Below are 20,597 nucleotides of genomic sequence, written 5' to 3'. Positions count from 1 at the left end.
CCTCCTTATGTTCTTGAGGGAGTTTCACAATAAACTATGATACCTTGTCTCAATTAAGGTATTATATTTTGACAGGAGCACCTAGTAATTTGCAATATGCCTCTCCAAACATGATGATGAGTAATTTTTCCTTCAAATAAACCTAATAATTTTTGGATCCTTGTCTCTTGGCATCATTTTCGGGGGTTTCCACTATCTGGACATTTCATGCACTCCAATTGCTATTAAAGAACCAAGAACTAGTTGAGTGTAAAAATATTCAAACACATTTGAAAGGACGTAATAATACCTATCTGACTTTTTTACAGGTAAGTGCCACAGATGCTAGAGTATGCCATAAATATTCTGCCAGTTCCAATAGCCCCTTGTTAATTGGCATGTATAGCCTTCCATGCATGTAGGAGTGAAAAATGTCCAGTAGCTTGTGTGATTTTTCCTGCACTACCTCCAGAGAGATTTCTAAAGTGTCTGCCATGCTACACAAAAGTTTCTGAAATGTTTTTAAATTGTCTGGCTGAGTGGAAGTGGAGGTAACTACTGCCTTATCTAGTGATGAAGAGGAGATCACAGCCGGAATCAAATTCTCTTCCTACTCCACACTCTATAGCCCAAACTCTGTAGTCTGTAGCAAAAAGTACAGAAGAAAAGGTATCAATACACTGTCAGTTGATCTGGGCCTATCAGGTAAGCTCCTTCTTTCCCCAAGGTCAGAGGTCTGTGGCCACAAATTTTTAGAGTATGTCTTTCCATAGGCGCCGACTCTGTGGGTGCTCCAGCCCTGGAGCACCCATGGGGAAAAAATGGTGGGTGCTGAGCATCCACCAGCAGCCTCCCTATCAGAACTTCCCTCTCCCGCAGTGTCTCCTGCCCGCCAACAGGCCCCGTGGATCAGCACCTCCTCCTCCTTCCCCACGCCTTACGCCCGCAGTGAACAGCTGTTTCGGGGCGTAGAGGAGGCTGGTGGGGGGAGGAGTGAGGATGCGGCATGCTCAGTGGAGGGGCGGAACTGGGTGGGAAGAGGCGGGGCAAGGGTGGAGCGGGGGCAGGAAGAGGCAGGGTGGGGGTGGGGCCTTGGGGGAAGGGGTGGAGTGGGGGTGGGGTCTGGGGTAGAGCCAGGGGTTGAGCACCCCTCGGCACTTTTGAAAGTCAGCGCCTATGTTTCTTTCAATGTTTTATTGAAGCAGTCCACAAGCCTGTCAGACTGAAGGTGACAGATGGACATCTTTAAGGCCTTGATTATTAAGAAATCACACAATTCCCTCCTTAATTTTTATGTAAAGTTTTCTCCCTGATCAGACAGTATCTCTTTTGGTATCCCTACCCATGTACAAATTTTCATCAATTCAGTGGTGATGATAGCACAGTGGTTGAATGAAGGGGGATGGCCTCTGGGTATGACATGGTGTAATCCATTATAACCAGGATGTCTAGTACCCAGCTGCACACTTTTCCAAGGGTCTAACCACGTCCAACCCTGGAAGGGTATTCTGACCATCAGGATGGGGGGGACTGAGACCTTTTGGGTCCAGTCCATTGGCATTTGGGGCATGATGTGCAGTAGTCCTTTACCTGCTGTGCACCTCCAGCCATTAAAATTTGAGGGTTACCCTTTTGAGCAGGGATGGCCAACCTGTGGCTCCAGTGCCACATGCGGCTTTACAGAAGATAATATGTGGCTCCTGCTAGGAGCCGACTCTGGGGAAAAAATGATAGGGCACCTACTGCCACCCTATCAGCCCCCACTCCATCCCCTTGCGCCAGCCAGCTGCCCCCCCAACCAGTGTCTCCTCCTCCCTCCCCTAGTGCCTCTGTCTGCCATGATCAGCTGTTTCGTGGCATTGAGGAGGCTCTAAGAGAATGAGGAGGCAGTGAGGACATGGTGCACAGACTCACCCCTTCTTCATCCAGCGCCTCCTCCTCCCTCCCTGGGTCTCCTGCCCACCACGATCAGGCTTCCAACAGGAGTGGGAGAATAAGTACTTTTTCGTTGAACATAATGGTAAGGCCATGTGTCTTCTTTGCCAGACGTGTATCTCTCAGTTCAAATCTTCAAACTTGCAGCATCATTTCGCTTCTAGCCATGCACATATGGATCAAGAATTCCCACAAGGTTCTGAACTCCACACTTTACAACTGAAAACTTTGAAAAGCAAACAGATGTAGAAGCCCAGTTCTTCACCAGATTTTCCAACTGATCAGAGACTGTAACGTTAGCCTGCTAGTATGTGGCCTGGCACATAGCCCATGTGAAAAAGCCCTACTCTGAAGGAGAGCTTATAAAACCGTGTCTCACTGATGTGATTTCAATCCTGTCATCAGAGAAAGAGAAACTACAGAAAAAAATTTTCTGGCCTGCAGCTTTCACAATAGAACGCAGCCACACAATAGAACGCAGAATCTCTGACCTGAACAGTGACATCGAATCACAACTGCATTCGCAATGTCAGCAGTGTATTTGAGTATCGCTTTGGATGAATCGTGCAATGTACAGGATAAACCTTATTATTGGTATTTGTCTGCACTGTGTCTGACGACTGTGTTGTAAGGGAAGAACTCCTCAATGCCTTGTCACTAAAGAACAGAATCATGAATGAGATCTAAAGGAGGCACTGATGTTGGTAATTGCGAAAAGCCACTTGCCTTTACAGAAGCTCACTGCCATTGCAACGGATGGAGCTCTGTCCATGTGGGGTCTGCAAATGAATTAGTAGGGCTTTGTAAGTCTGACAGGAGCTTTCCCGAATATTGAACATTTCACTATATTATTCATTGGGAGCAACTGATATCTAAAAATCTCAAATTTGATCATGTCATGAAACCTGTTTTCCACCTTGTGAAATTCATTCTCTCAAATGCACTCAATCACAGACAATTTCAAAATCGAATTGAAGAACTGGATGAAGACAACGCCCCTATTGATTTGACATTTCACTGCACAGTTCGATGGTTCTTAAGAGGTAAAGTTATTTCCCGTTTTTTCAAGCTCCTGGAACCAGTAAAATTGTTTATGGAGGAGAAGCACAGAATTCACCCTGAGTTTACAGATCCTGGATGGGCTCTAGACTTGGCATTTCTTGCATACATGCTGCTGCATTTGGATAAACTAAACGTGGACTTACAAGGAAAATTCTGGTTGCTGTCTGATCTAGTGCAAGGAGTATTTGTGTACATGAACAAACTGCAGTTGTTTCACAGACAAATGCTTGAGGGAGAGCTTTACACACTTTCTCTCAATGTCACAACTTCAAGCCAGATCAAAAGAAGATGAGCAGAACCCCTAAAACAGAGCACAACTAGGTATGTGAGCATGATTAAAGATCTTAAGGACAGTTTTGAGGAAAGATTCCAAGATTTGCAGCAGAAAAGAGCTCAAATCAAATTTCTGATTGACCCTTTTAGCACTGAAGCCGATTGTCTGAAGCCCCCTTTAGTCACTGATGAAGCAACATCTCAGATGGAAATAATAGGACTTTTGGAAGATGACAGATTGAAATCTGTTCAGAAGACAGAGGGATCCTTACTTTCTGGAAATCTGTACCAAAGGATAATACCCCAACATCAGAGGTGCAGCCCTAAAATTAATCTCAATGTTTGTCTCGACCTATCTTTGAGAGTCTGTTTTCTTGACACTCAAACATGTGAAATCCAAGCACTGATCCATACTGACATACAGCCACTTAAGAGAACTGCTGCATGTGAGCACAACTGAACACAAACCAAACTTCAAGGGAATTGTTGAAAGCAAAGATTGCCAGAAGTCCACTAAGTAAAAGATTAAGTTGTTATTATCATTAACTATACATTATAAATATACATTATCAACTTATATAATGATTATGTGTGCGCATATACACACACACACACACCCCTATACATATATGTATGTAATCATTACATAATACTGTGGCTCTTTGGCAATGTACATTGGTAAATTCTGGCTCCTTCTCAGGCTCAGGTTGGCCACCCCTGCTTTTCAGGGTCTTCGCTCGCCCTAAGTGTCCTCCAGAAGTACTACATCCGTTAGCTGTAAGACTCTCTGGCAGAATTTGTTTGGAACTAAAAGTTGTTCTTGTGCTTTCCTGGTTTGGGAATCTTTTTGCCAGCCAGTATAGCTTCTCTTCCCTGAGTTCAAAGCAGGGCCACAGCTTCATCAATTGAAGGTCTACCACTCTCCATTTATACTGGCGAGTTACTCATATGCCCTGCTCAGTGTCGGGTCATCTCTTTGTTTGCTTATAAAATCTACATCCGCCATTAGTAGGTTCAAATCAGGAGAAGGTAAGGTGTTCTAGCTCTGTTTTTTCCACCAAATGCATCCGATGAAGTGAGCTGTAGCTCACGAAAGCTTATGCTCTAATAAATTTGTTAGTCTCTAAGGTGCCACAAGTACTCCTTTTCTATTACCCCTGTTGTGAGGGGAACTACAGTTCCTGTTGGGAGGTCCCTTCATCAGGATCCTCTGTCTCTCTGACCCCTGCTAACTTTTTGTATGTTTTTGTAGTTCGAGGGCTCCTCCTTGAGGGCCATTCCTTTTCAGAGGGTCATCACTCCATGATTTTACAATCTCTCCAAAAAATTCCCAATCCCAACCCAAAATCACCAGGTAGGCCCACATGAGGGCCACGCCTGTCCATACTTTTTCTGTCCGGCTTCCTATAGTGAACTGTACTTCCCTCATGGGATAAGGGTATACATCACTATGCATGCACTGGATGCAGATGATTTCCCTTGTGTTATCTCCAGCTCCTGTTAGTTGTTCTCAGATCAGCTTTTGGCTCCACCTGAGTCTATTAGGGCTGGCACTTCTACCCCATTGATCCACACAGGGACTAATATCTTGGCCAGGCCTCTTTTTCTAACCCTGGTGTCTACCACCCATGCCTGCCCATAGGAACAATCCATGAAGAGGCAGTCACAGCAGAAATGACCTTGTTTCTTGTACGAAAAGCAAGTCCCAACTGAGAGGTTTTTTCCACCCCTTGACTGTTCTGGGGAGGTGTGGCACTCATCGTGGGTCTTCCTTTGGGATCAGTCTCTCCTCCAACTCTTTCCTCCCCTTGGAACAGGCTTCCAGAGCTTTGTCATAGCTGTGGGCCATCCAGGAGATCGAACCTGGCATTCAGTGGCCCGGTGGTCATCTCCCACAATGGCCCCAAAGGTCTTCAGTCATTGGCCCCCTGGGATGTGCACCTTCGATCTCGGGTGTCCTCATTTTTGGGGATCTAGTCACTAAGTAATTTTCTGCTAGCCTGGTTGCCTCAGCCAATATTTGAGGCTGATGTCATAACACCCACTCTTGCCCTCCAGCTGGGAGCCTTTGCGTAAACTGTTCCAACACCACTTCTTTGGCCACCTGTTTCCCTGTCCGTTTGTTGGGCTGGAGACACCACCAGCAGTGTTCTTAAGACTCTGGACATTGCTCATGGTCGGGCTCCCTGTGGAAATACTTCCCAATGGAAGTGCTATTGTGGGTTTCCAACATGATACTGAAGGTTTCTAAGATGGCTGCAGTTTATCATAGTCCTGAGCTTCCTTGGTGTCAAGGTTCCAGTATGCAGCTTAAGTAGGTTGGGTAAGACCTGGTGCTAGCAAAACAGCCCAGTGTTCAGCTGGCAATCAAGCTGCTGTAGCGACATGGAAAGCTTTGGGGTCATCTCCCAGCCCTACTTTTATGAGTCTTCCTGGGAGGTTTGTAATCATTGTGGGCCTCGGGGCCACCACGTTCGTGCATGTTCCTTGGGGTTGTAAAATGGCCGCCACATATTGAACCAGGTGTTATTGCTGTTCCTGCTGTTGCTCTGCCAACTCCCAGAGAGGCTGTTATTGCAGCTGCTGCTGTTGTTAGGCAGCCATTTGTTGAACATCTGGTTCTGCTGCTGCAGTTGTTGGGCCACCTGTTTTTATTGGCTGTCCATCAGCCATTTCAACAATTTGTTGAGGTCAATTTTTTCTCTTTTTTTTCTTTTTTCTTCTCAAGGTCTTACAGCAGACCCAAGGCATATTTCCATGTTCTCCACTAAGTTGTGATGATTGGCACTTGATGGAAGCACTACCTAATGGTTAGACAGTCAGTTCCTCAGTGCAGAGTGGTGTTGGTAGGGGAGTTTGGGTCCTTCCACTCCACCGGGCTTCAGCCCAAGGCCCTGCGAGGGTTACTAAAGACCAGGCACCCAAGAACATCTTGCAGCTGCCCTCCCTAGCCCACTTCCTACCCCCATTCCATAGACCAAGCTTTGAAGTCTGTAGTAGAAGTTACAGAAGAAAAGGTATCAACTGCACATTCAGTGGATGAAGTTTTGGTCAGAGAGAAAGCCCAGGAACTTGGTATTCAGCTGCAGCTCTCCAAGATAAAATATTTAAGATGTGCGTCTCTCATTTCTTTGTCCTTTTGCAGAAGGAGCAACAAATTGAGCCTCTAGCAGGGATTTGCCCATTCTCCAAGGCAAAAAAGACACCTTGAGTGCCCATCATTAACAACAGCTACGTCACAGGAAGGGCAAGTTTTGAACCATGATGACTTTCTTTCCACCATAGAGGCTAAATTCTGGTACTGGGGAAGTCCCTAACACTACTATAAAAATAATGAATAGATCCGAAGTGTGAAAGGACTTGATAATGTTTCTCCAACTGTATTGATACAGTGTACTCTTTTGTGTCTCCCCTACTGTTTCTCTCTCTTAGTTTTCTTCTTTCACTTACTTTTGTGGAATTAAGTAAGCAGATTACAACTACAATAATTCTACATAAATTCTAGTCTGAAAAATAACTTTTTAAAAACTACTAAAAAGAGGATATAGATTTTTTCTATGCTCATTTACATTTATGAAAATTATTAGAATTTTTTTCAAAGCTACAATATTGTAGCTGAGAAATACATTGAAAATATATTTGTTATTATGACTTTGCAAAGTAGTTATGGCTTATGATATTAAATATGAAACAGCAAATCAAGTCTTTGCAGCTTGAGATCTGAATGCACTAGCGGGTAAGAAAACATAATGTTGTGTTCAATAACATCATCTGTCCAAAATACAATTGCCTATGTGATTAGTAAATACATTATGCCCAGGTCACATTCCTGTGTTCAACTAAGTTTATAGTCACTCCCTTTTTTTTAAATACTTGTGTTCTTTGTTTCTGCATGTTCTGAAGTGTCATCATTTATTGCCATAGGCACAATGGCTATATTTAACTAATAATGACAGTGGTTGTCATTAGATTTTAAACTCAATAACACTAGTCTGACATATTATTTGAGGTCTGTCTTAATTTCAAATTTGATTAAAATTACAAACATCCCATCTTTTATGCCAATCAAAATGTTGTCACCTCCTTTCTTGAACTTGTCTATGAACTCTTCATGTAAATAAGTCCTGACATTTGTATCTGTTTAAAGTGAAGAGTCTTAGGTTGTAAAAATATTTGTATATACTTCTCTTGGAACTACAACACAAAATAGATCAGAGACTCATCAGTAGTCACAATATTTCACCTAATATGAACTTTGAGGCTTGAACCTACTTTACAAAAGTTATGACTTTTTTCCTAAAAAAAGTAAAACAAGAAATGTTTTAATTATTTTAATTTTATTGGGAAAAGATCACATCTAGTGTTTCCTTAGTGAACTAAAAACAACATCACTCTAGTTTGTAAATTAAAACTAGGAAATCACTATTTTAAAAAATGTTGCATACATTATAAATTATTATAGCTATATAGGGACAGTTCAAAAACACTGAAAATAGCATCAGGATAGAGAACAATGGACACCAGAAACTAGAGAATTGATACAAGTAAAGTTCAGAAGATAAAACTTATCACTTGGTAATGTTATTGAGTATAAATTCTGCCCACATTTACACCCATGTAAATGCTCCAAAGAGCTGAATAGGTGTAAATGCCCACTAGCTGGGGTGAGCTCTTGCAAGGACTCAGCTACGATGGACAGTCTTATGAGATATCTATATCTATAGATATATATGGGCTAGAGGAAGGGTTGGGAGTGAAGAATGCCTCATTCAGTAGCTGCTCCTTCAGGCATGGAGCAAGCCTCCCTTGTATTGGTGATGGGAGTATTATACACATTGTAGAAGTATGTTGGTGTTCCGGTGTGTCAGTAATTTAATTGTCACAACTTGTGGAGGAATTTTAGGGCAGATTTCAGGTTAACAATGGTCAATTTGGCACCTTCGTTGTGAACTATTCAGGTATTGGTTGTGGGCAATGGCATGGTGTACCAGGGATGCAAACCTCAGTGTTTTGCACAGCTTGAAGACCACCTCATTTACATCATGCAAGGAAAGGGGCTGGGACTCTGGCTATCCAGACAAAATTCCTTAGGTGATGGTAAATGGAAGGGTGTGGATAAGGCCCTCCTACATCTTCTGGTTTCTGATACCTATTAGGTCATCTTGAAATCCATATTGGTATGGTCCTGAAGAGTAGTAGTTGGGAAGCTGTAACCCCCAGTTAAATTAATGGTTAATTTAAATAAAGTTGTACTCTCCACATTTAACACATACTACTTATCTCACTACTTCCATGGCGAGATCAATGAAGGCATAATTTAGCCCATTGTTTGTCACGTTATCTTTCAACATATAGGTTAGTATTATTATTAATAGTTATATTACGATACTATCAAGAAGCCTCAGGGATCTCCATGTGCTAGGTGCCATACAAATACATAAAAAGACATGGTCCCTGCCCCAAACAGTTTACAATCTAAAGCCTCTATCCTGCAATTGTACTCATGTGGATAGACTCCTGAACCTGGACAGTCCCATTAAAGTTTGTAGATTGTTTTATTTTAACACTACACAGAGGAGAAAAAAATGGTTAATTTGATTAAAATTAACTTTATATTGTTAATTAATGTAGTTCATATTTTTCACTATTTATAATATATTTATATCATACCAGGATTGTACTTCTACTTATATGATAAGATGTCCTCTCACTCATAGTTTGCCCCAGACAGACTGATTAAAATTCACTTGTAGTTCTATAGTATAAAACACAGCTGTTCTGGAGACGCAGTAATAATATTTACCCTTAGGGCATTACATAAATATGCAATACAGTAAGCATTATCATTCTGTAAAGTCAAAATTCATAAACTAAAGAATGGTGGCTATACACACAAAGGGTTTATAAATCGTCTCTGTTTAGCAGCATATTAGAAAGACTATTTAGTTTTAATCTTGTTGATAATATACAATTCCATTTACGTAATTACTGCTATACTAAGTAGACGTTTTTCCAATTAAAATGTTACGTTATTGAAAAAATAGGTATTTTCCTTAGTAACTTCTTCCACTTGAAATATGGGCCCTATTTGGTGGTATAAATGTTATATATATGCCTTATTTAAAATTAAGGGGGGAAAAGAATAAATGGACACAAATCAGACGTCAAGAATTATAACATTCAAAAACCAGTTGGAGAACACTTCAATCTCTCCAGTCACACGATTACAGACCTGAGAGTGGCTATCCTTCAACAAAAAAACTTCAAAAACAGACTCCAACGAGAGACTGCTGAATTGGAATTAATTAATTTGCAAACTGGATACAATTAACTTAGGCTTGAATAGAGACTGGGAGTGGATGGGTCATTACATAAAGTAAAACTATTTCCCCATGTTATTTCTCCCCCCACCCCACTCCCCACTGTTCCTCAGACGTTCTTGTTAACTGCTGGAAATGGCCCACCTTGATTATCACCACAAAAGGTTTTCCTCCTTTCCCCCCCTCTTTCCTGCTGGTAATACCTCATCTTAAGTGATCACTCTCCTTACAGTGTGAATGATAAAACCCATTGTTTCATGTTCTCTGTGTGTATATATAAATCTCCCCCTGTATTTTCCACCGAATGCATCCGATGAAGTGAGCTGTAGCTCACGGAAGCTTGTGCTCAAATAAATTTGTTAGTCTCTAAAGTGCCACAAGTACTCCTTTTTTTTTTAAATCCATGGTGGTCCAGCCAATCTGCCATGGGGGAAAATTCCTTTCCAGACCTGCAAAAGGCCATCAACTAACCCATGACAGATTGGCCAGGCCACCGTACTTTTTTTTACCTTCCTCTAAAAGGGCTCATGGGATGGGACAAACAAGCCATCTCCTGGAAATGGAAGAGTAGTTAAAAACCAAAGACATATATTCTGTGTGATTATAATGACATCAATAGGAATCCACAAACCTGGAAGGACTTGTCTGCCATCACTTGGGATAGGAGTTGTTGCGGGAATAATATGTATGTTTCGACCTATGGTTCCAAAATTAGGGGTAGGGCTTGGGAAAGGAGGAATATACAGTCAGAAAAAGCATAACACATGAAGTATAGGACCTTACTTCCATATTCAGGCATAAGACACCCTCATGAAAGAAACCAGCTGTCTATATGAGATTATGACTAAGTGAGCGATTGAAGTTTAGTCCTGGGTGCCATACATCCAAGCACTGGGGGGTGCCTTCAAGGAAGAGACCATAAGAACTGAGGGTTGCAGAAAACTAAGGGGTTAATCTGAATTGAAATTTTTTGTAGTTAAAGAATACAATAAAATTTCTGCCATGAGCCTTTAAAATAAAATTAGATCTGCGTTTTAATGGCATCTCTCTCAGTGGCAACACCAACGAGGTTTTCTGGCAAACAGAACTACAGTATATGAACAGCCTAATTCCTAAGTAAAGTGAAAAATAATGTGTCCAATTCTACTTTGAAATAAGACAATTCAGGACTGAACATTTGTAACCTACAATATCTCCATGCTGTACTTTCCGAGATCTTCATCCTGATACCAGGAATCAAGTGAGCTGAAGGGAAAGTGCTAAACAGATACATATTATCTACAAATGCAAAAGGAATATATGTGTATTTAAAAATCAACTATTAATTACATTAAAATCTGTAATAAAATGTGTAACTCCAAGTTCATTAAGCTGATGCATTTTTTGAAAAATAAAGTACGACAGAGCATTTACATTTCAATGTGCTTATGAGAAAAAGTGTTATACTGTTATTTGGAATGCAGCTTGGAATTGAAACATTTCTAAATCAGTCAATAATTAAATAGTAAGAATCCATCATTTTCACTGACATTTACTCCTACCACAAAAGATGGCTTATTTTAAATGTGCTCACACATATGCTTGTCAATCAGGTTCTGTCACAGCAAATTATTTTGTTTTGTACATCACATGGTATTTAGAAGAACATTTCTCTCTCCACATTTAAATATAGATTTGAAGCACATTATCAAGAACTCTTTTTGGAGATTAGATTTTTCTGTAACTGCTTCTTTACAATGTAATATATAAAAGATGGAAAATCTAATTCATAATGCTCAGTTTCACTTCTAGTATACAGAACTGATGACTCAAGTATCACTGCAAATTATAGCTCTAAATGCAATATAGCACAGTGGGTTAGACAGAGTTGTAGAAATGAGAATGATAGTGTACTAATCATTTTAACATCTAAAGCACACATGCTTTAGTAGAGGGGATTCAGTTTAGGACAATTAGAAATAAAGTCCCAAACAAGCTGAACAGTTTATAAAAAAAAATTGCTGTATGGACAAAGAAAAATAATAAGAGTTCCCTAGCCTGTTGCTAAATGTAATAAATTAGTAACCAGTAGTCAAATATTCTGGCATCATATATATAAATGTTTTCCATTTCCATCTTACCTCACCCACCTTGTCTCTCTAATATCCTGGGATTAACACAGTTGCAACAATACTACTACAATCCCATTTCCAGAGAGATCTGTCAACTTTTATCAAAAACTCTTTAAGGTAATTTCCATTTTAATTTGAGACATAGAAAAGTCAAACATTGAAATAAAAATTAACATTTCTGCTTACCTGTTTGTTTTCAAAAAATAATTAATCTTTAGAGTTTTGTTGTGCCAAGAATTGACATAAGTGTGCCTGCGAGCCATTTTAAAGATACCCATCTCTACTTTTCGGACTAGTGGACAAGGCAGTGGACTGTGAGTCACGAGACTGAGTTCTATTCCCTGTTGTGTGACCTGGGACAAGTTAATCTGCATATCTGGGTATTAGTTTCCCTTTCTGTAAAATTAAGATAGCAAATACTTAACCTCTTTTAAAAAGTGATTTAGGTCGATGAATAAATTCTATGTAAGTATGTATGAACTACTGTGATGGGGGAACCCAATTTCATCTTCGCAGTCCCTCAAAATTATTGATCCATAATCAGCACAAACTCATGAAATGACAAAAATTGTCTCAAATTATTTGCCTGAAATAAAAAAAATTAGAAAATGGTGATTTTTATCTCTGACTTTAGGCGGTCGAGTTAGAATCATTAAAATGAAAGTCTTCCTGAGATTCCTATTCCTAATATCCATCCTTAATGCTCCTTACAAGATATTTTCAATCTCTGGAGATATATTTGGAGACTTATTTAAGGAGAGGGGAAAAAGAAAAATTAAATATGAATTTTCATTTGATAACAATGGACTGGCAATTTCAAATTTCATCAAACAATATCAGGAAGTCTATCCAAGGCCCTGACCACTTACACACATGCTTAATTTTAAGTAAATGAGTAATCTCATGAAATCCATTAAATTATTTTTGTTTTTAAATTATGTGCTTAACTGCTTTGCTTGATAGGGCCTCCATATCTAACTGACTGGATTTTAAACATCCCAAATATAGTATGATTATGCAAAGAGCAGTCATCCTTCCCTACTATCCCAGCAGTCTTTACAAACCCTTCAAAGGCCAAAACTTTCACACAGATTAATACATGAGCTAAACATGAACATTGTTTATCTGGAAACAATTAAGAAACTAGAGGCCCAATCTTACAATTTACAATATGCAGGCTGACTTCTGCAGCCATATATAGCACCCCTGAACGTCAGTGGGATTCTACACTGGTATAGGGGACCTCTTATGCACTGTAAATTGCAATATTGAGGCCTGAGGCTAAAATTTTAAAACCTGGGTGCCTTAAATTAGGTAGTGAAATAGAAGTGGCCTGATTTGCAGAAGTGCTGAGCACCCATAATCCCATTGAAATGATTGGGAGCTTTGGGGACTCAGAAATTTCACATATGGATTTAGTAGCCTAACTTTAGTCCTCAGACTTCAAATTAGGCCTCCATACAGGGCCATACTTACCCATACGCAAAGTACGCAGCTGTGTAGGGCATCAAGAAAATCGGCCCAGCTCCGGCTCTTCCCGCCCCGCCCTGCCTCTTCCCACCCCTGCTCCACCCCAGCCCCACCCCCACTTCCCTGAGCTCTGCAGCAGGGCTGGGCCTGCACTCAATGACGGCACTAAGTGCAGCGACCCGGCCCTAGCCATGCTGCCGGTGAGTGCTGGGAGGTGGTTCCCCCGTGGAGGACTGGGGCCAACCCCCCTGCTCCCTCCCCCGCAGAGGCTTCCCCCCCCGGGGGGGGGGCTGTGTAGGTCCCAAGAATAGCTAGGGACGGCCCTGCCTCCATAACTTCCATCTCCCAGATAATACATATCTTAGGTCTATTTATCTAAGTTCCCACATGGTGCCCATCACTATAATACCTGAGCACCCCCTACAATTAAGAAGTGTGCACGTAATATGTGTCTCTTTCTCTGACAAACTGTGTACACAACTGCTTCCTCACTCTGGGCTATAGATCTATTGTGGAGAGAATGCCATTGGAAACTTAGCCTACATTCCTTTTGCATCCCAATAATTACAGTAGGATCAACTATGAACTGCCTATTACATCTATGCAAGGGAATGTGCAGAGGATACAGCAGTCTCTACTGGACTGATGCTACTTCTCCTGTGTAAGAGGGAAGCAAGTGTAGGGATAGGGATGAAAGAGTGATGATGATGATGGTCAGTGATGTGTTGTAAAAAATTTGTACTTCCTAAATAAATAGCTATTAAAAATTACATAGTTTTGTCTTGCAGTTTAAATGAGACTGAAGCATGCTCTTGAATTGTTCTATAACCTTGGTCTTTAGCAGGATTTCAGCAGTATTTGGGAACGTGATTAATAGTCTTATCTATAGTCTCTCTGGTCTTATCTACCCTGCAAAACCAAACAATATTTTAACTCTTGAAGGCTACAGGGTTATAACTAGATGTCCCAGTCAAGGCTGATTCAAACACATTAAGGGATCCTGAAGACTCATGAGACTCATGAAAAGTTGCCTCCCTCTTTTGGGATACTATCACCTGGAGGAGGAAAACCTGGTGAAAGTCCCTCTCCACATTCCACTGTGGCGCAGTCAGCCAAGGGGATGAGGGAGGCTGGAGAAAGTCCCCTATTAAGGCTACAACTCTTACAGGAAAACTGCTAAAGTCCTCCCAGCTGGCACCTCATCACTCATAGATAGAGAAAGCTTCCTGCTGTTACAACACCACCTGCAGAGGGAAAGCCTGAAGAAACACTCCCCAAACCTTCGCTGGGACACCATCCTCATTTGGTTTGGAAAGTCTAAAGAAAGTTCTCTACTGGGGTCCCCTGACTTCGTTCTCAAACTCCCATTCCTCATGTGTCACAGGGCAACAGAGTGTTCATATGTCAGCACATGCTTGATGAAGCTTCTAGCATGGAACTGAAGAACTCATTTGTCCTTTGAGTGTGTAGAATGAGGAGCCTATTCTGAGTACGCTCAGAATGTCAGTCAGTCACTTCCTGTGAGGGACCCTTCCAGCTAAGGCCCTGTTGATATAGGTTCTATAGTTTGTTAGAATCTGTTCTTCCCCATTAAGATTGTTTCTACAGTGTATATAGGACCTAAGAAATCACATAACACTGCATTGAGATCACTTGTAAAGCCTGGCTGCTATTGTTAAGTAGAATGAAGGTGGTGTCTTCTTGGGAAAGGTTGTCAAGCAGTGTTTCATTGATATCATATGAGCAGTGTATGATGAGCTACTCTTATGCCTGCAGCAGTAACTTAGGCCCTAACCCAGCAAACACAGAGGGACTTGCTTAACTTTATTACTATGAATAGCTTCGTACTCATAGTAGTAAAGTTAAGCACATGCATGTTTGCAGGGTTGCAGCCTAAGGGCAGGCCTACACTACTGTTTAAGTCAATCTAATTTATGTCACTCAGGGGTGTGAAAAGACATACCCCTGAGTGATGCAATTTACAGCGACCTAAGTGTTGTCCACGCTGGCACTATGTCAGTAGGATACACTATCCCACCGACATAGCTTCCACCTCTAGTGGAGGTGGAATAATTGTGCCAATGGGAGAGAGCTCTCCCGTTGCACCAATGTAGCACTTCTAGTGTAGACTTGCCCTAAGGCTGAAACTGATCACCTAGATAAAATCCCTGTACCTCCACCATGGGTAACTATGAGCCCCAAGCAAGGGAGATAGCCAACACAGCCAAACAATACAAATTATTGAATAGGAAAGGAATCTTGGAAGAGAATATATTCTGCAATATTACAATGACATATAGTATACACCAAAACATACACAAACTTTTCTGAAGAAAAGATAATCAAGTGATTGTGCCTTGTGCATCACAGTCACTTGATTTAAATCAATAGAAATAATCTGGAGTCAATTAAAGAAAGCAGCACATTGTGGACATCTGGACGGAGCTGTCATTCATTTGCAGAGACTTTGGGGTATAATAAAAGCTTTTAGCAGAAACAAAAAGCAGTGAACAGAATGACTGAAAAGAATTCACAATTTCTTTAAGAAACAAATTCTTAAAATGTGTGGCAAATAGGTGCTCATTTATACATCTGCTTTAGAATTCCAGTTAAACTCTTAATTAAATAAGTTCAGTGCTTTTCAGTATATGTAAATTACAACAAGAAAACACCCTGGTACAGAGCATTAAATCTTAAGCCCTCATCCGGTAAAGACTTATGCTTATGCCTAACTTTGTACCCTGTGAATAGTCCCAAAGCTGTCTTCATATGATTGAGAGGAAGAGATGGTGTCTACCTTCATATTCGTTAAACACCTTTAAAAACTGGACCTCATTACTGACTGGAGCCTTTAACATAAATATTAAATAAAAATAATATACAGTAATTTTTTTTATTCTTCATTTTTAGCCAAAGGTCTAAAATATATTGTGCAAGTGAATGTATATCTGAATCTTTATTCACTTTCCTTTATAATCAATTTAAGTATTATTCCCCAATCACTATGATAGGAAGTTAAAAGGCTGAACAAATCCACAGAAATAGTGGAAAAAATTCAAGGCTGATGTGAACAGGCCCAAATGCATGGATCTCAGTGGGAGTTCTATTCTTTTCAGGTAATTTATACTATATGAATCACAGTGATATCTAAAATGTATCACTTAAAGTTATGCCAGAGCTTGACCCAATATCTGAAATACAGATTTCAAATGAAGGCATCAATGCTGCAAGCACTTATGTGTGTAAGTAACTTAACACATGTAAGTAGTTTCATTGATTACAATAAGATTGCACAAAAGTATAAATATTTGCAGGATTAGGCCCTAAGAATACATCATTGAGCTTCTATTCCTGTGCAGAAAGAATTTACTACTCATGTATGTTCTTGTTATCTATGTGTTAGCAACTCAAGTCTTGTGATAAGCAAAATTATGCAGTCAAGCCAATTTTTTTCCTGAGCTTTTAGATGGTGCTTTTTGACAAGCTTCTGGGGCTAGGGGAAGAGCACCCTACAGAACATATTAATTTCCTCCCACATACTATAGCTATTTGTTTAAAAGATACTTTTGACATGCATTCTACACATATAATAAAAGCATAAACAAAGATGGAATACATAAAATTTTTAAAGGCAAATTTTAACCAGAATTCTGGTGACCCAGTACAGGGAATGCTTTTGAATTATTTATTTTATTTTTGCAATATTATTAAACTTGTAACCCAGACTGTAAAAAGGCCTATTTGGTGCTATTGGTGGAGTTTCTATTTATATTGGTGACTTTTTCCTGTTATATTTACCCTAGTGCAGCCCTTTTAATGGGCACACAATATGTTACTCTGTGCCCAAGCTCACCTTCTCTTTCTTTTCTCAAAAGACAAGGCACATCTGCCACCTGCTCTAGTCTGTGTCCCAGCAACAACTGTCGAGCAGTAAAAAGATTGATTATCAGTCAAAAACCATTGCACAACACCAGATTTTGGTAGGTTAAGCTTGCTGATCCAGCAAGGGATGGTATGAAATTTTCAGTAATGTGTGCCAACATTTTGGTGCTAAAAGAACAGCAGTGCATGTCACAGTGAAACGCTGCCAAAGATATGCAGACAAAGCATAGAAGTGTTTTTTTTTAATTTGGCTTGAGAGAGAGAAAGAATTGCTTAATGAATTTGAAAATCCACTCTTAACAAGTCATGTGCATGGAAAAACTATAATAAAAGTATCAATGCCCTAAAGATTTTATAATAAACTATAGCAACAGCTGTATAAAAATATTACAATAATATTAGCTTCATTTCAGTATCTCCTATGATATGAGACAAAATAGTATATATTTAATATTGTTTAATGAAACAGTAAAACCCTTCTTATTAAATCTTAAAGTGTATTGGTGTGACTATACTACACACGTAATAGAAAAAATACTAAGATTTGTCTCTCTCTTATTGTATGCATGGACTGTTAATTAAATAAATTGTAGTCAATGGATTGTAATCATATTCAGGGTGATTTTCATATTATCTGTAACATCATATCATGTGCATAACTGACGATGTAAGAGATAGGAATATCTTATCATAAATATAATTTGTGAAGTTTTTATGGAAGCAAGAGGTGAATGTATTTGTGTGATATGGCTCATTTGGTGGACTAAAATCTAAATACTTTAATCACTCATGAATAGCTCCATAAAAATAAAAATAAAAGGCATATTTATAGAACTTAAGTCATATGAGCAACTTCTGGTCAATATTTGTATGTATTCATTGACATTTCTATAATACTCATCACTGTAGTATCTATTTATATAAAAGAGAATTACCACTTCTAGGTGAAACTAACATTATACTAAAGCAACAACTTTCTGTAAAAATTACAAGCTACTGTTGTCCTGAAATTTTTCACTTAGCAGTAAAAATATTTGTGCTAGAAACTGCTCTTTCAAGGTAACAAACGTAATTTTAAAATATACTGGAAAAATAAACCATCGGTGCTTTAAAAAAGAGAGAAAGAAAACATAATTATAAGTACATAAGAAAAGGGTAAAAATGCTCATTAGAGCAAAGAAATATAAAACATACACATTAGTTAAATGCTTTTATAAAATTTATTTATTTATCCATTGTTAAATGCACTGCATTGCACTTTTAGGCACCACAAGTTTATGCCAGCTGTAAAAACTTTTTTTTCAAGTATTTTTATAATCCAAAAAAAAATGCATTTAATTTTTGTCTCTTGTTGGAATGGCACACTGGTTATACAGGTTGATCCTTAACAAACATAAAATTTCCTAATCAGTCATCTGGATTTTTGTAATAATATAGCTAGTTAATTTTTATTCTAACTAACATTGTTAGCTTATCATAACTGCCAGCTGTTTTGATGATTTAACAGAAAGTATTTTGTAGGAGTATTGTGACTTTGATACAAAACACTATTTAAGTTAATTATGTAAAACTTCATCAAAATTAGTTGTAAAAATCCCAGAATGTACTCCATCATCTTAAACTATGAATGAAAACAATATTTACATCCAAATTTCAAAAGTAAATGAGTCAGAAACAGCATTGTGTGTGTGTGTACGTGTGTGTACGTACAAATATCATTTGACGATTGTACTGAAAAAGGGATGAAATGGAGTGGGGAAGCTTTAATGTTTGTAATGAACAATTTTAAAATAATAAAACATTCACATCTGAGGGTACACGTGGGAGTAAATATTCCACCTTGTTGTATAAACAGCCCAATAATTATTTTAATGATTTTTCATAAAGGTCAAATGACTAAATTAATAAATGCAATCTGAAATGCTGAACTATTTTCTTCCTAGTGTAATAAACCTAATGAATTGTGTCTGTTAGGTGTCACTGAAACTAAAGAGTAAATTCAATAATCTCTGATTTAATTTATTATATTTTCACCATTTAACCTCCTGCAGGCTCCCTAATGTCTATTCAGATCTATATTAAATTAAGCACCAATGCTAATGAAGGGCAATAAACATGGCTGTCAGTAGATTTTTCTTTCATTAAGCACATTATCCTCTTACTGAACTCTAAATGAGTAAACATTAGTTTTGTTAAACCATGCAAAAAGACAGGATGAAAAACATTTTTAATTGCACCCCTTTTAAGCCATATAGTATTTGTTTTTTTACCTTTAATTTTTTTGAATGGATCTAAAAAGGGCTCTCCAGTTGAAATATAAATGTCGGCATCATGGGGTATGTCTTTAGGTTCTAGTGCTTCAGTGCCGTCTGCCAAGAACACTCGTCGTGCAGCCATGTTCAGATTCAGTTTTTCAGTGCACTCCTCCAGCAGCTAAATGAAGGCAAGAGGTAAGGAATACTGATTACAACAGAAAAATATATTCACAACATGACCAACATTTAGTGAAAGAATCAGGACTAAAAATTAGAAATTCATGCTTAAATGATTTACCAACCATAGTAACTGCACTTACTAAGTAACTTAGTTTTTTGTAATCTTTGCTGGCAGTTAACTGATAACAGGATGCTGAAAACACAGTAGATAACATAACATTACAAAGAATTTTCAAAAATTATTATTGTTTCTTTTTAGTCTCACACAATATTGTAATTTTGTTATGAATGAACTCAACATTTTACACTCTGTAGCTCCTATTTACTTGAACAGTGTTTATATAGTAGTATGTGTTAATTATTCACTAATTTTATGTGCATCATATATGTATATTATACATATGCTGGAAAGGAATAATTTTAATATTAGCTCATTTTAAAATAAAAGGCAACTTCTTTCTTTACCTGATGGTATAAAGTACAAACTATAAATACAGTTAATGCATGTAAGAAAACTTTGTATTAGTATTTACCAGTTTAATGGATGGTACAACAATTTTAGCAAAGATACTTCTTGTGCCATTCTTGTAAGCTGTTACTTTGATTACCCCTGGCTGGCATTTAATAATTTGGGGCACTTCAGATTCTTTCTGGGCCAGCTGGAGTCTTGATGAAGAGAACTGTGTACATCTGTTGCAAATAAAACCAATTTAGCTTGACCAGAGAAAAAGTTAATTTGTATTTTGTTTAAAGCATCTATTTCTAAGGTCTTTTTATATACAATTATGTAAAATGAATATTTTTAATATAAACCCTTGATGACTCCTCACATTATAGATATTTAAATCAGAATACTTGAGTTTTTAATACACAATGTAAGGAAATTGGAGTCCTTTAAATAAAACAGATTTAGAACGATATCCTTCTATCACATATTTAGTTTATTTTTGATATTTATCATATTTTATTTGTAATATACCACATTCAGAGAGGACCTTTATAACTAAAGTATGAAGTTGTTATGCAGCATCTTCAGAGCCCTTTTTATTATGGCTTTAATAACAAAAAAGATCTCTTCAATCTTCAAAAATGAGTCTCCAATACCATCAGCATTTGACTAAATTTTGTAA

At 38.6% G+C, this 20,597-nt stretch overlaps 1 protein-coding gene across 1 annotated transcript in view; it reads right to left on the bottom strand.

Annotated features, from left to right (window-relative positions):
• DCDC1 (doublecortin domain containing 1) overlaps positions 1–20,597 on the bottom strand; it is a 421,814-nt gene that overhangs the window by 358,621 nt on the left and 42,596 nt on the right. The window contains 2 exon segments of the mRNA XM_043516908.1: positions 19,303–19,465; positions 20,001–20,157. Coding sequence (XP_043372843.1) covers positions 19,303–19,465; positions 20,001–20,157 — 320 coding nt within the window.

Source organism: Dermochelys coriacea, chromosome 6 (genome assembly GCF_009764565.3).
Source record: "Dermochelys coriacea isolate rDerCor1 chromosome 6, rDerCor1.pri.v4, whole genome shotgun sequence".
NCBI lineage: Eukaryota > Metazoa > Chordata > Testudines > Dermochelyidae > Dermochelys > Dermochelys coriacea.
This window is presented reverse-complemented; position numbering and strand designations above follow the sequence as displayed.